Source organism: Protobothrops mucrosquamatus, unplaced genomic scaffold, assembly GCF_001527695.2.
Source record: "Protobothrops mucrosquamatus isolate PMUCROS unplaced genomic scaffold, P.Mucros_1.0 scaffold2187, whole genome shotgun sequence".
In the NCBI taxonomy this organism is placed as follows: Eukaryota; Metazoa; Chordata; class Lepidosauria; order Squamata; family Viperidae; genus Protobothrops; species Protobothrops mucrosquamatus.
The window spans coordinates 373,507-388,733 of record NW_015388280.1 but is presented as its reverse complement, the minus strand read 5'-3'; the positions used below and the strand labels follow the sequence as shown (position 1 = coordinate 388,733).

Genomic DNA, 15,227 nt, shown 5'->3' with positions numbered 1-15,227 from the left:
ACTTTTTTCAGTGCCATTGTAACTTCGAACAGTCACTAAGCGAACTGTTGTAAGTCGAGGACTATCTGTACTTTATCACTTTTTCCTCTTTTTTTTTTTGGTCATCAAGTTTTTGACACCTTGCTAAGCGTCTGGTGGTACTCGGATATTGCCATATCCTAAAAGTGGTACAATGGGTGAAAAGGTTGAAAAGCCCTGGCATAAAGAACTCTGATAATCAGAAAGACAAAAAGGATAAGTATGAAAAATGGAAAGAGGGAACATAACTAAGGTAGAATACCAGCATATAGCCTGAATCTGCAAAGATGAAGTCAGGAAAGCTAGGGCTCAGAATAAAGTAAGACTTGCAACAAATGTCAAAAATATTTTTTTTTAAAGTTTCAAAATATAAAAAACAAGAAAAAAGGTGAAGAAAGAATTGGTCTACTAATGGGAGAAGATGGCAAGGAAGTGATGGGCAGCAAGGAAAAAGCAGAGCTGTTTAATTCTTTCTTTGCATCTGTCCTTACACAAAAAGAAAAAAAATAACCAACCTACCAAAAACAGAAATGTAAAAAAAAAAAGACTAGGAATTCAAATTAAAATAGGCAAGAAAATGGTGAAAGAACACCTGCCGGTTCTGGTTTGATGTCACAGCGTGACGGGTGAAGGAAGATGGTGTTTGATTTCACCCTGCTGGGGACTCTGGAAAGGGTCGAAAGTTGCCCCGTAGAGGCGACAAGCAAGGAGGGGACCCTTGTTGATCATGGGAGGACAGCGGCCCTTCCGTTGGATCCAAGGAAGCCCTCCAAACTGGTGGGGGAAAGACTGGCTACATTTGTGTAGCCAGTCAGAAGCTGCTGACAACAGAAAACAATAAGCACTAACAAGCAACCTTTCAGCAATGTGGATGAAACTGGGTGAGACTCTATCCTCTCTTTATGATTCTAACTTCTTCCTGGAAAAAATTGCCCAAAGCACCCTCCCCGGTGAGAGAGGGAAGGGGAATTTCCACCCCATTCCCTCAGGAAAAGAAAAGCGGCAAGCTAATTACTTGGGGGAAACAGAAAATTACAAGATTAATTTGGAATTAATACACATATATGGCTTTGAAATTTGGGGACTAAAAGTGCTTTTGAGACTTAATTTTTTTTTTTGAAAAGTTTGTAATATAAGTTTGGATTTAAAAAGCTGGAAAACAGTGCTAATGACTTCTAGTGGCGAATTATGGCACTACAATTTGTTATGCCTAAAGGAAACTTGGCTTGAAGCCCAGATTTAGATAAGACTCTTGCTGACCTTGGAAACTTTCACTTTTGAAGACTGCAGCTGGGAAAAGGGAAAAAAAACTTTTGGGCTGCTTATCGGTGTGGCAGAAATGATGAACTACTTTGAAACTTGCCTGCCTGAACTACAAATATAAATATTAACTGACTTTCAGAGCTGTGTTGTGGAACTATTTCCCTGCAGGAGAAACACACATCATTAATGTCTTGGTAAGACCACACTTAGAATATTGCATCCAGTTTTAGTTATCACAATATAAAAAAATGTTGAAACTCTGGAAAAGATTACAGAAAAGAGCAACAAAGCTGTTTAGGAGGGCTGGAAGATGAAAAATGTAAAGAAGGGAATTGGATATGTCTAGTGAAAAAGCTTAGGGATGACATAATAATGTTCCAATATTTGAGGGGCTGCCACAAAGAACCTATGAGAAGATTCTGGACGTGTCTGACAAAGTATTTCAAGGAGCATACACAAAGTTAATTTTGATATGGTTTAACGATACAGTTCAGTCCTTTCATATCTAGCCTGCAAAAATTAAATTGATTAGTAGGTGGCAGCAACTGGCATTAGGGTTGTATGTATTTTTGCATCCCTAGTCATAATAGATAATGGAAAGTATGTCTTCAAGGAGTGCTAGAGCAGGCCACAGCATCTGCTTAGGTTCATATCCTTTACTTTCTTATTTCTGCTTTTTTTTCTGTAACTGCTTTTTTTTACTGAATTTTGTCTGGTATATGGATTCACTGAAAATCCCTGTCAGTCGGTTTATAGGACTTCCATTCCTGGCATAGTGGATAAAAATCTATTTGGTTTTGGTTATGATTGTTAATAGAAAGAAGCTCTCCAAAGGCTCTTGTTAAACACAAATATTGTGTCAGAGCTTTTTTTTTTAACTGAGTATGAGGCTTCATAGTTGTCCTTGTGAAACCAAAATATAAGTACTGTAAGGTAATGAAAGGGGCAGTAAGAGCCAAGAACTAATATGGAAGAAAAGATGACATATTTCTTTATTTAAGTGGCTGTAAGTGCTCAGTGATGCTACCCCTCAATTTCAGGCAAGCTTCAGACAGGAATATATATTTTATTTACTTCCTGTGTCTGGCATATTTTGCAGGATTAATTTTTGTGGCCATAGCATGTTTCTCAGATTATATTCAGCCTAAACTATAGAACCATAGTATATTATTAACGACAACAGATGGTTTGTAAAACTATGCAAGTCATATTTTGGTTCAGCATGATGTGTTGAATCCAGTTTGTGCAAACTTATTTTAAATACTGTATTATTGATCTGATAGTACAGCGGTCCCCAACCTTTCTGGCTCCATGGACCAGCAGCAGCGAGGGGGAGGGGATGATTGCAATCTAGCTCCCACCCATGCACAAATGAAGCTTGTGAGTGCTGCAGGATTTCAGTCCTTCACGGTGTACTGTGTTACCAATTGTTTTCTTGGTGACTATGGTCCCAGCTGCCTAGAGATCTTCATGTGTAGTTCCGGGCTGATTCCTCACTATTCTCATGATAATTGAAACTCCACGAGGTGAGATCTTGCATGGAGCCGCAGACCGAGGGAGATTGACAGTTATTTTGTGTTTCTTCCATTTGCAAATAATCGCACTGTAAGGACCCACCTCAGACCCTCCTCCCAAGAAAGCAAAACTCCTGGAACGACTTCATTTCTAAAGGAACTTTTATTAGGAGAAGTTGACAGCAGACATAGAAGGCAGGATCTGAGGGGTTCCCGTGCGAATCAATAGGTTAAAAGAGCACCTGGCAAACCCTACCCAATAGTCCATCCGGTCAGTTCAAACGGGCCAATCTCCAGGTGTGAATCTGCTGTGGGAACGGGGATGATAAGACACTTGTCAACGCTGCAAATATTGTATATTCTTGCTTTGACAATGTGCAGAACTGTCTGGTATTTATATAGTTAAACCAGCAACTGGGAAAGAGGGAGGAGCATAAGGATAGCCCGGGAGAAAGAAACCGGAAGTAAATCACATCTTCCAAGTTGATTGGAAGATGTGAACCATGACCCTACAATAAGGGAGTGGGAAATGCTTGGAATGTATATGCGTAACGGAAGAGAAGCAGACCTAAGCATTTCCACCATGCTGTACTGACGTCTCTGTAACCTTAATAAATGCTTTTAGGAGAAAATATGCCTGAAAGTCCTTTTAAGTGTTTCGTTAATCAGACACATGACAACACTGTTCCCAAGGTTGTTAGGCCATTAGGTCTTCGCGCCTCTTCTTCCACAGCAAGAGATAAGCTAGATGGCCGGAGGAACATTCCTTTCTCATCCCAGGCTGGCATCAAGGGAAATAGTTCAAAGAGCAAGCAAATAGAAGCGAAGAAGATACATTGTAGCAGTTATAGCGAAACAAAGAGGATACATTGTAATATCTACGACTTTCCCTCTTCCCCCCAGGAGTATGGCAGAACCCACAGGAATAAAGAATAAAGAAATGACCCCCTTTCCCAACACTGGGTTCTGACATGCCTACCCCCCCTTAAAAATTGAGAGATCCACCTGTAGAGGAAACAAAAAGAAAGAAAGAAACATACAAACGGGTTAGTCAGGTTTGTCAGGATATTTAGCATGAAATTTACTAAGTAATCCTGGGGCTCTGACATGGCATTTATGGACCCATTCATTTTGGGAAGGAGGGATGTTTCTCCAAGCTACTAGAACTAAATACTGTGTGGAGCCATGATATTTCCTAAGTCTAGGATTTCTTTGACTTCAAAATGCTGCTCTCCCTCTACCATGATTGGAGGAGGAGGAGGGGCTGCAGCTGGCCTTAAGGGCGAGTTCAATTTTCATTTTAGCAGGCTGCAGTGAAACACTGGTGAACCTATCTAAGTGTTTTAGGGAGTTCCAATTCTACTGTCACTGGATTTATCCGTTTTGTGGGGAACGGCCCCACAAATTTTGGCCCTAGTTTTTTGGATGGTTGTAAGGATTTTAGGTATTTAGTGGACAGGTATACTTTCTCTCCTACTTGGAAAGGCTTGGACTCTGTTTGTCTTTTATCTGCCTGAATTTTGTATGCTTCCTTAGCCTCATCTAAAGCCTTTCTCACAACTGGCCAGGTATTCTGAAGTTGTGCGATCCATTCCTTCAAGGAGGGGATGGTGGGTTTGTTAGATGGTAGTTCAGGCATCGGATTGAAGCTTTGTCCTGTCGCGACTTGGAATGGAATGAAGCCAGTGCTGGAGTGCACAGTGTTATTGTAGGCGACTTCTGCAAAAGGAAGGAGGTCGGTCCAGTTGTCTTGCTGGTAATTTATAAAACATCTCAGATATTGCTCCAGTACTGAGTTCAAACGTTCTGTCCCATCATTTGTTTGCAGATGATGACTAAATGACAGTCCTTGGGTGGTCCCCAAAAGGTCCAAGAAAGCTTTCCAAAACTCTGATGAGAATTGCAACCGCCCTATTGGATATGATCCGTTATATGTGTTGTACAAACATTCTTGCTAGTGTTTTTGCCGTGTGGATTTTCTGACATGGGATGAAATGCACCTGCTTTGGAAACAAGTCTGTCATGACCCAAATGACCATATTTCATCCTCTTTCTGGCAGCTTCACGATAAAGTCCATAGATATCTCCCTTCAGGGTGCTGACAGGGTGGCTACCGTCTGCAATAACCCTGGAGTTTTCCTCTGCCTCTGTTTGGCCATGATACAAATGGGAGAGCTGGCTACATAGCTTTCAATGTCCTTTTTTATTGACGGCCACCAAAATTGCCGCTTCACTAGGTGAAGGGTTTTCACAAACCCAAAGTGTCCAGCTGCTTTGGAATTGTGGCACAGCTGCCTGAAGGTTAGTCTCTGGCTCTTTGGAATGTAGAGTTTTCCCCCCACCTATGGTAATCCGTCATTCATTGTGCACAAGTTCCTATGGCTTAGGAACCATTCATCTTTTTCTAATGCTTGTCTGAACTCCAACCCTGCTGTGCTTGCTAACGGTTTGGGATTTTTTGCTTGCGCTCACGTAGTGACCGGTGCTGCTAATTGTTTCGACGGCATGAGCAGGTTTGTTATTTCGATTCTGGTGCTATTGTATTGCGCCAGACAGCGCGTCTGCCAGGAAATCCCCCGCCCCGGCAACTGCTTAATGGTGAAATTGAAATGATGGAAATGCTGGGACCAAAACTGCAAATGACTTCATTTCAAAAGGAACTTTTATTAGGAGAAGTTGACAGCAGCCATAGAAGGCAGGATCTGAGGGGTTCCCGCATGAATCAATAGGTTAAAAGAGCAGCTGGCAAATCCCACCCAATAGTCCATCTGGTCAGTTCAAACAGGCCAATCTCCAGGTGTGAATCTGCTGTGGGAACGGGGATGATAAGACGCCATTCCCAAAGCTGTTAGGCCGTTAGGTCTTCGCGCCTCTTCTTCCACAGCAAGAGATAAGCCAGATGGCTGGAGCACATTCCTTTCTCACCCCAGGTTGGCATCAAGGGGAGAATAGTTCAAAGAGCAAGCAGATAGAGAGAAGTGAAGAGGATAAATTGTAGCAGCTATAGTGAAGCAAAGAGGATAAATTGTAACACCTACGACTTCCCCCCTCCCCCCAGGAGTATGGCAGAACCCACAGGAATAAAGAATAAAGAAATGACTTACTGGGTTCTGACATGCACCAACTGTTGTCACCTTCTCACCAAGCTGCTTGGCGATAGTCTTGCAGCCCATTCCAATCTTGTGTAGGTCTACAATCTTGTCCCTGACATCCTTGGACAGCTCTTTGGTCTTGGCCATGGTGGAGAGTTTGGAATCTGATTGATTGATTGCTTCTGTGGACAGGTATCTTTTATACAGGTAACAAGATGAGATTAAGAGCACTCCTCTTTAAGAGAGTGTTCCTAATCTCAGCTCGTTACCTGTATAAAAGACACCTGGGAGCGAGAAATCTTGCTGATTGATAGGTGATCAAATACTTATTTCACTCATTAAAATGCAAATCAATTTATAACTTTTTTGAAATGTGTTTTTCTGGATTTTTTTGTTGTTATTCTGTCTTTCACTGTTAAAATAAACCTACCATTAAAATTATAGACTGATCATTTCTCTATCAGTGGGAAAATGTACAAAATCAGCAGGGGATCAAATAATTTTTTCCCTCACTGTACCTAGTTTGGATAATGAAACATCTACAATAAAACAACCAACCTCAGAGGGCACTGAGGACCCCTCATTTCAACCATGAGTTACAAATATTCTCCTTTATTGGAAAAATGTCTGCTCACTTTCCTGAACATTTCTAGAAACTGCCAATAGGAATTTCTTGTCAGATATAGAAAATAAGAAGCTAAAGAATTAGTAAAGGCAACTACAGAAAAGCTAAAGGCAACTTTGAAATAATCTGTAGGGAGCCATGGTGGCACAGTGATTAGAATATAGTATTGCAGGCTAATTCTGCCCACAGCCAGAGAGTTCGATCTTCACCAGCTCAAGGTTGATTCAGCCTTCCATCCTTCCAAGGTCAGTAAAATGAGGACCCAGATTGTTGCGGGCAATATGCTGACATTTGTAAATCCCTCAGAGAGTGCTGTAAAGGACTACGAAGCAGTATATAAGTCTAAGTGCTATTGTTAGTGCTAGTTCTACTGGTCATGATCTATCCCTATGAGTAGGCCTAACCTGCCCTGAATATCTATTGATAACATACAGGGGCATGTGAATGAGATAATCTGTTCCTGTTCTATTTGTGGATTTTGCATCTGACAGTTTGGAAAATAGGAATGGTTTAGAATGGCTTTCTCCATCTAGAAAAAGCAAAATCTGTATCATTGTTTTTTTTCTCTTTTCTTTCCTAGAAGATGATGTTTGTGTATTCAAGTGTTCTGTATCAAAGGAGACAGAATGCAGCCGAGTGGGAAAACAGTCCTTCATTATCACATTGGGATGCAATAGTGTCCTTATACAATTTGCAGCGCCAAGTGGTATGTACTAGCAATTTTTAGTTGTTGTGTTTGAAGTTTTGGGGAACAGTAATATTGCACTGGGAAATAATTCTATGCGCCGCCAACACATAGCATTTTCAGGATGGATAACATCCATCATGTTAAATAATTCAGTCTGACATTCTCTCCTATGACATCATTTGCATTGATTGTTCTCCTTAATAGAAGTTTTGGACCATCAAGTGGCAAAGTCATGCATTGTTTAGCCCAACTGTCTAGATTTTAATTTTAAACCTTTGCTACTTATGCTGTATTCAGTGGACAGGTTGGACAGTTGTTGGAACATTTGGAAAAGTTAAGATATAAGAGAAAGAATATTTGGGGGGGAACCAAAAAAACAAAATTGTGTTTATCATGCTAAAATTGTAACAATTTTATGGACAGTTATCTGTACTTAATTTAACTTAAATGTGAATATAGGATTTTGATACTATTCACCTCTATTTGTTACATAAAAATGTACATTCTCTTTTTGTGTCAGAAAATTAACTAAATATATATGTAGTATTAGAGAAGAAATTTCAAGCAGTTCTGCCATTTGTAAGCATGAACTAATATTGAAAAGTGATGCACAGTTTAAAGTTGCTCCTTGATCCTCAGTTGTCACTGAATTTACAGTTGATTATTGTGACCTGGACTACATTGGCATAGATGTGTCTAGGGTGCTAGCTGTGATCCTTGCAGCGATGATTTAGACATAGTAATAGTTATCTGTGCCTTAGTTACATCGTTGTGCTTAACTACTGCAACATGTTGTATGTAGGTATCACTTGAGAGGCATCTAAGAATTGCAGTTGGGCCAAAATGTATTCCTTAAACAGTGGAAAGTATAGGAATGGTATGATTCCTGTTTGGAAAGATCTCTACTCCTTGCTGATTGCTTCCTGGGCATAGTTGATATGTTGATGTTGACCTTTAAAGCCCCACACAGCTTAGGGTTTGAGTCTCTCCAGGACTGCATCTTTTACAATGAAGATAGCTGTTCATGGAAATCAGCAAGAGAGGAGTTTTTGAAAAAGACGCCCTGCCGATAGAGGCTTGTTTGTCTCATCTCTTGTTTCAGACTATGAGTGTTCTCCCTTGAGAGGAAAATTTTGTGAAATGGAGAACATATCACTTCCACATTAGCTGATTTTTAATCTGTTGATCTGAATATTACATTTAAATTTAGCATTTTTATTTGAAATGTTCTAACTGCTATGAGTAAGCAAAAAAGCAAGGCATAAATCCAGTAAATAAATGAAGTAATTTATAAATGTACAGGTAGTCCTCAACTTATGACCACAACTGACCACAACATTTATGTTGTTAAGTTTGTTAAGTGAGTTTTGCCCCATTTTATGACTTTTCTTGCCACAGTTGTTGAGTGAATCACTGCAGTTGATAAGTTAGTAATCTGGTTGTTAAGTGAATCCAGCTTCCCCACTAATGTTGCTTGCCATAAGATTGCAAAAGGTGATCACATGACCCTGGGACACTGCAAAGGACCAGTTGCCAAGCATCTGAATTTTGATCACATGATCATGGGAATGCTACAAAGGTCATAACTATGAAAAACAGTCATAAGTCACATTTTTCATTCCCATTGTAACTTTGCACGGTCACCAAACAAACTGTTGTAAGTCAAGGACTACCTATATCACATAACCTGATTAAATGTTCCTAGAGAAAAGCACTGGGCAAGTGTTCCCATAAAAATCAGGTACCAACAGGTTTTGGATTACATCTCCACTCAAGTTGTTTGTATCCTTTTTGGATGTGATTGGAGCAATGTTTTTTGAAATCTGAAAAGCAATGTTTTGGCTTTATCTTTAGACTTCTGCTCATTTTATAATATCTTGAAAAATTGCCGAGGCCACAGCATGGAGCAGTCAGTGTTCAGTGAGCGCACAGAGGAATCATCTGCTGTGCAGTACTTCCAGGTAGGTGATTTCAACAATTGTTTTTTTTCTGGTGGAGGGGAGGGAGGAACTATGTCAGCTCCTTGGATCCACTGCTGAAGATCTGTTGCTTGCATGTTCTTGAAAACAAACTGTAGAGGGCTAGCTAATGAAGAAACTAAGTAGGACTTTTCCTGCTGGAAAATCATGTAGATTCTTGACATGCTTAAAATGCAGGAAAATTACCAATACACATCTCTCAGGGATTTGAACAGAAACTACAGATTCTTAAGTGCCAGGGTCTCGGACATGGGCCCAAGATTATCTAGTCTTAGGTGTTGGAAATGTTAGCGAGCATTTTCTAAAATTGTAGCATTCCTTTCTGTGAGTGAGCGCATTGGTTTTAGCAGATACGTTTTGTTTCCTCTTTTAGTTTTATGGATACTTATCCCAACAGCAAAATATGATGCAGGATTATGTCCGAACAGGCACATATCAGAGAGCAATCCTGCAAAACCACAGTGATTTTAAAGATAAGGTAAGGCTAAAGTTTAATAATGCCTTAAGTGCAACCAATGAAGATTCCTTCTGAATATTGCATAGTTGGTAAAGGGTAAGACTGAATTTACATATTGTAAATATATATATTCAAAGATCATATCTAAGTCATATTACTCTAATATTTTGCTTAGTCTATCTGGAAATGATGGAACCTTGAAGAATTTGAAAAAGAAGGATGTGGTCTGATTTAGTAACAGGGATAGTACAATAAATGAGGTGCACCCCCCCACCCCCAGGTTTCTCTCATATAAGATACTGTTGAACAGGAAAATGTTGATCTGCAGCTATAATACTGGATGAAGCTCAAAAGGCAAGGTACACAATTTGAGATTTCTAATAATCCATTGCTGTAAATTGAATTACAGGTATTGCTGATAGCCAGGGAGCAAGCATTATCAGCTTCCATTTGTTCATCAACTACACTGTTTACTAGAGATAACTATGCCATAATTATTATTGCCCTAATTACAAATATTTTGAATTGCTGCAGATCTCCTAATCTTGTGCCCTCCAGATTCACTGGACATTAATTCTCAAAAGGTTGTGCATAAGCATTCAAGTTGTGTCTTCTTCAAAGCAGTTTTTCTGCTTTGGATCCAAATAGCTGCATATCTTTAATAAATACACTAATAATAAACAAATTTAGAACTCTGAGCATTGGAACCAGAGCTTGGATATAGGATCCACTCTTCCAAATGTTGTAGCTGTAAGGACCTGCCTCAGTTAAGCCTCCTAAGAAAGCAGAACTCTTGAAATTTGCATTGTCTCAACAGGAACTTTTATTGGAAGGTATTGATAGCAGGATCTGAGGATTTCCCATGCGAAATATTACACTAAAAGAGCCCTTTCAAACCCCACCCCAACTGTCCATCCAGCTGGTTTGAATTGAGCCAATCCATAGATGTTAAGTTGTGAGAAAGAACCGATAAGGAGCCGTTCTCAAGGCTGTCAGGTTTCTCCGCAGCTTCTTTCCCTCGATCTGGAGATACGGCCAAAAGCACATTCCTTTCACACCCCAAGAAAGATACTTCAAAGGGGATAGAGCAAAGCAAAGAAAGTATTACAGCAGAACACCCTCAGGCCCCCCTCCCCCCAATAGAATGGCAGAACCTGAAAATGAGGGCATAGGAAAGAAATACAAAATACATTGGGGTTCTGGCATGCCGCCCACCCTTAAAAAAAAGAGAGATACAGCTGGATAAGAGAAAATAATAACAGGAAGAGAAAATGAAACATAGCGGTAATCAGGTTTATCCGGGTAACAAGTATGAAAACGTTTGAGCAGTCTAGAGGCCCTCACTTGCTTTTTATGTACCCACACATTCTGGGGGGCCAGGAGGTCTTTCCATGCCACTAAGTATTGGGTAGACCCATGGTATTTTCTGAAGTCTAAGATTTCCCTGATTTCAAAATGTTATTCCCCTTCCACCATAATTGGTTGTGGTGGAGGAGCTATTGCTGGCCTTAAGGGTGAATTCATTTCAGCTTTTAGCGAACTACAGTGAAATACCAGATGGACCTGTCTTAATGTTTTAGGGCAGGGCTTTTCAACCTTTTCACCCATTGTGCCACTTTTAGGATATGGCAACATCCGAGTACCATCAGTCGCCTAGCAAGGTGTCAAAAACTTGATAACCAAAAAAAAAAAAAAAGGAAAAAAGTGATAAATTGTACAGGTAGTCCTCGACTTACAACAATTCACTTAGTGACTGTTCGAAGTTATAATGGCACTGAAAAAAGTGCCCCCCAAGTTACAGCCAAGCAAGACACCTGCCTGCCTGCCCAGCCACACTCTTCCTTCTGTCCGAGGTTTTCATTGTTGTGAGCATTTCTGTTGAGGATTGGCAGCGGGGGTGGGGTGGGGGGTTGTTTGGTTTTTATTCTCACCCCTGTCTGCTGGGTGGTTGAAGCAGGTTTTGATCACTTCACATGACCCTGGGACACTGTGACCGTCATAAATATGAATCAGTTGCCAAGCATCTGAATGTAAATCACAAGACCCTGGAGATGCTGCAACATTCCAGCTGATCGGCGCCTCTGGGCTCAGCAGAAGTGCCAGGATCAGCGCCGAGCTCTAGCTGGAGCCTGGCTCTGATCCTGGTGCTTCCGCTGAGCCCTGACAGTCCTGCAGCTCCAGCCATCCCTCACTCAGGCTTGTGCAGTGCTGCCACTGGTTCAGCTCATTCCCCTCCCCCACTACCACTTTTCTAGGATGGTCGCGTACCACCTGCCAGGTGCCAATGTACCACAGGTGGTACCCGTACTACTGGTTGAAAAGCCCTGGACTAGATGACAGACCCTGATCTGTGCCCAGTAGGTCCAAAAATGCTCTCTAGAACTTGGAGGTGAACAGGACCCCCCTATCCGAGATTATGCATTGTGGGGCTCCATGTAGCCAATAGATATGTTGCAGAAACATCATAGCCAAGGTTTTAGCAGTTGGAATTTTTTGGCAAGGGATGAAAGGGACTTGTTTGGAGAACAAATCCGTCACTACCCAAATGACAGTGTTCCCAGTGCTTTGTGGTAGCTCTACGATAAAGTCCATAAAGATCTCTCTCCAGGGTGCTGAATGGCTCGCAACCACCTGTAGGAGGCCAGGTGTTTTTTCCTGTCTTCATTTAGCTGCTATGAAAACGGGGCAATTGGCTACATAGCTCTCAATGCCCTTTTTTAAAGATGGCCACCAGAATTGTCTCTTTATCAGGTGGAGGGTTTTCACAAACCAAAAGTGTCCCACTAGTTTTGAACTGTAGCAGTTTTGCATGAATTTTAATCTCTGGGTTGTAGGGATGTATAGTTTCCCCCCCCCCCCCATGGCAGTCCATCTCGCATTGAGCAGAGTTTTTGTGGTTGAGGAACCACTCATCCTTCTCCAGAGCTTGCTTGAATTCGGTGGCTGTTGTCCTGTCAAGGGTTGAGGTGCTCTTTGCTTGTGGCATCTGTGATAGGGTGTCTGCCAAGTGGTTTTTCCCTCCAGGTAAGTACCGGAAAGTAAAATTGAATTGGTGGAAGTGCTGGGCCCATCGAGCTTGTTTGGGGGACAGCTTCCTAGGAAACTTTAGTGCTTCGAGGTTTTTATGATCAATCAAGGTATCTTGTTCCCTTCTAGGAAGTGCCTCCAAGTGAATAGGGCCCAGCATACAGCGTAAGCCTCCTTCTCCCAGACCGCCCATCTTTGCTCGGTTTCTATGAGTTACTTTGAGATGTAGGCACAAGGTTGCAATTGGCTTTACTGGTTCTCCTGGAGCAGTATCGCACCCACTGTTACGTCGCTGGTATCAGCCTGGATGACAAATGGTTTCTCAGGATCTGGGTGCTTTAGCACTGGCTCCGCAGAAAAAAAGTCATTTTAATTTTTCAAATACCGCCTGGCATTCCATAGTCCACTTTAGCAGCTGGCTAGGTTTGGGCTTTTCCTCCTCTTTTGTTTTTAGCAAGTTAGTAATGAGGAGTGCGATCTGAGTGAAGGAGGGAATGAACTGCCAATAGAAGTTAGCGAAGCCCAGAAAACTTTGCAGCTGCCTCCAGTGTAGATTAACATGTCGTCCAGTACACCAAAACCCCCTTGTACAAATGCTCATGGAGGACCTCGTTAATCAGCTGCATAAATACTCCCTGTAGATCAAATGGGAGTACTTTGAACTGAAAGCACCCCAAGGGGCAGTTGAATGCAGTTTTCCATTCATCTCCCTCCTTCATTCTAATCCAGTAATATGCTTCTTGCAGATCTAGCTTGGAGAAAATCTTTCCCTTCGGGAGATGGGCTAGCATGTCCTTCATGAGTGGCAAGGGGTAGACATTGTCCACGCACACAGCATTCAAGCATGTATAATCTACACAGAGATGAGACCACAGCCATTTTTGGTTTGCCGGTTGAATGATGCCATGCGCCAAATTCTTATCTATGAATTTGCATAGCTCCTCTAACTCTCGGGGGGGAGGTCATCGAATAGAGCTTGGGTTTTGGCAGCTTAGTTCCAGGCATGATCTCGATAGCACAGGATGTGGGACGGTGAGAGGACAATTCATCAGATTCCCTTCTCACTAAAGACCTCAGTCAAGTCCTGGTACTCCCTGGGTATGCCTTCTGATTCCCGATCGTTGATAGCTGCCACCACTTCAGGCTCACACTTTGCTTTGGTGCCATGGTGGCTATTGGGCGAGTGGGGTTTCCCTTTGGGGAATCTCAAATCTCCTGTCCTCCAGTTCATCCATGGGTTCCATTTTTTAGTCACACCAGTCCTAGGATTAGGGGCCATTTCATGCCAGGGGTCACTATAAAAGTCAAAGTCTCAGCGTGGTCCCCTATGGTTAGTTTTACTGGCATCGTGACAAGGGTGGCCGAGATGCCCCCTATAATAAAGCCATCTAATTGACCAAACGAAATGGGCTTCTTCAGTTTCTTCACAGGGATCCCCAGATTTCTCACTAGGATTGGGCTTATTAAACATCTGGTACAGCCCAAGTCCAGTAAAGCCTTTAGGGCTACCTTCTCCTCCATCCCTGGGATCAGCATTTCTGTGGGCCTGGTAATGGGTGCGATGGGTCCACTTACCAAGGGCTCATCATCTGAGTCACTGTCAGACGTCTGGTCCCTTCTCTGGTGGGGTTCAAGTTCCCCCTCCCGTTTTCTTGGAGGGCTGGAACTCCACGACCTCAGCCCTTATCATCGCCATCTCCCTGGGGCACTGGGGTTTTTTATGGGTCCCCCCCCCCAAGCCGGTCTCCTTTCCTCACCGGAGTCTTCGAATGACACTCCATAGCTAGATGGCCCACTTTGCCGATGTCAAGGCTCCGACTAACGAAACACTTCAAAGAATTTTCAGGCATTGTTTATCCTAAAAAGTCTTTAATCGTGAAACAAAGTGTTGGTACAGCATGGTGGATGCCAAGATCTGAACGGATGTTTTTGCTTTGACAGCCACATTTAAAGCAGGCAGTTGAGCGCAGGGTCACTGCAGTGGTTTTTGTCACCTCTCGCTTCCTCTCCAGTGGGGAGCGTTTCCACACTTGATCGAAATGATGTTGATTTCGGGCTTGGTTGATCTCTGCTTCCTCAGCTAGGATGCACCAGTTGTGGAGGCAGGTAGGGCCTCCTCGGGCAAATATACACATGGTAGAGGTTCGGCTCATCCTTGAAACAGCTTACTAAAATGTCCTCTGGCCAGTTGAGACAAGCCAGATCTCGGAATTCTTCGGTGTATTTGGGTCACGGGGCGTCGGCCCTGCCTGGCAGTTTTAATCCAATCCCTGGCCTTCCAGTCGGCCAAGGGATCCTTGAACCACCGTCTCAGTGCTGCCATGAATCGATTGAAATTTCAGAGCTTGGGCACCTCCACCTTATGCAAGGTGACCATCCACCAAGCTGCTGCACCTTCTAGGGCAGTGGTTCTCAACCTTTCTAATGTCGTGACCCCATAATACAGTTCCCCATGTTGTGGTGACCCCCAACCACTTATACATCGCCGTGTGCCAGGGGCGTGGCCAAGTGGGTGTGGCCACCAAGTGGGCGTGGCCACCAAGTGGGCGTGGCCACCATGTTGT

The 15,227-nt window shown here is 42.5% G+C and overlaps 1 protein-coding gene across 2 annotated transcripts in view; it reads left to right on the top strand.

Annotated features, from left to right (window-relative positions):
• Positions 1-15,227, top strand: part of CARM1 (coactivator associated arginine methyltransferase 1) — a 157,600-nt gene that overhangs the window by 54,269 nt on the left and 88,104 nt on the right. For both annotated transcript variants that reach the window (XM_029285753.1, XM_015824297.1), the window contains exons 2-4: positions 7,093-7,218; positions 9,055-9,161; positions 9,553-9,657. In XM_029285753.1, coding sequence (XP_029141586.1) covers positions 7,093-7,218; positions 9,055-9,161; positions 9,553-9,657 — 338 coding nt within the window. The remainder of the gene's footprint in view (positions 1-7,092; positions 7,219-9,054; positions 9,162-9,552; positions 9,658-15,227) is intronic.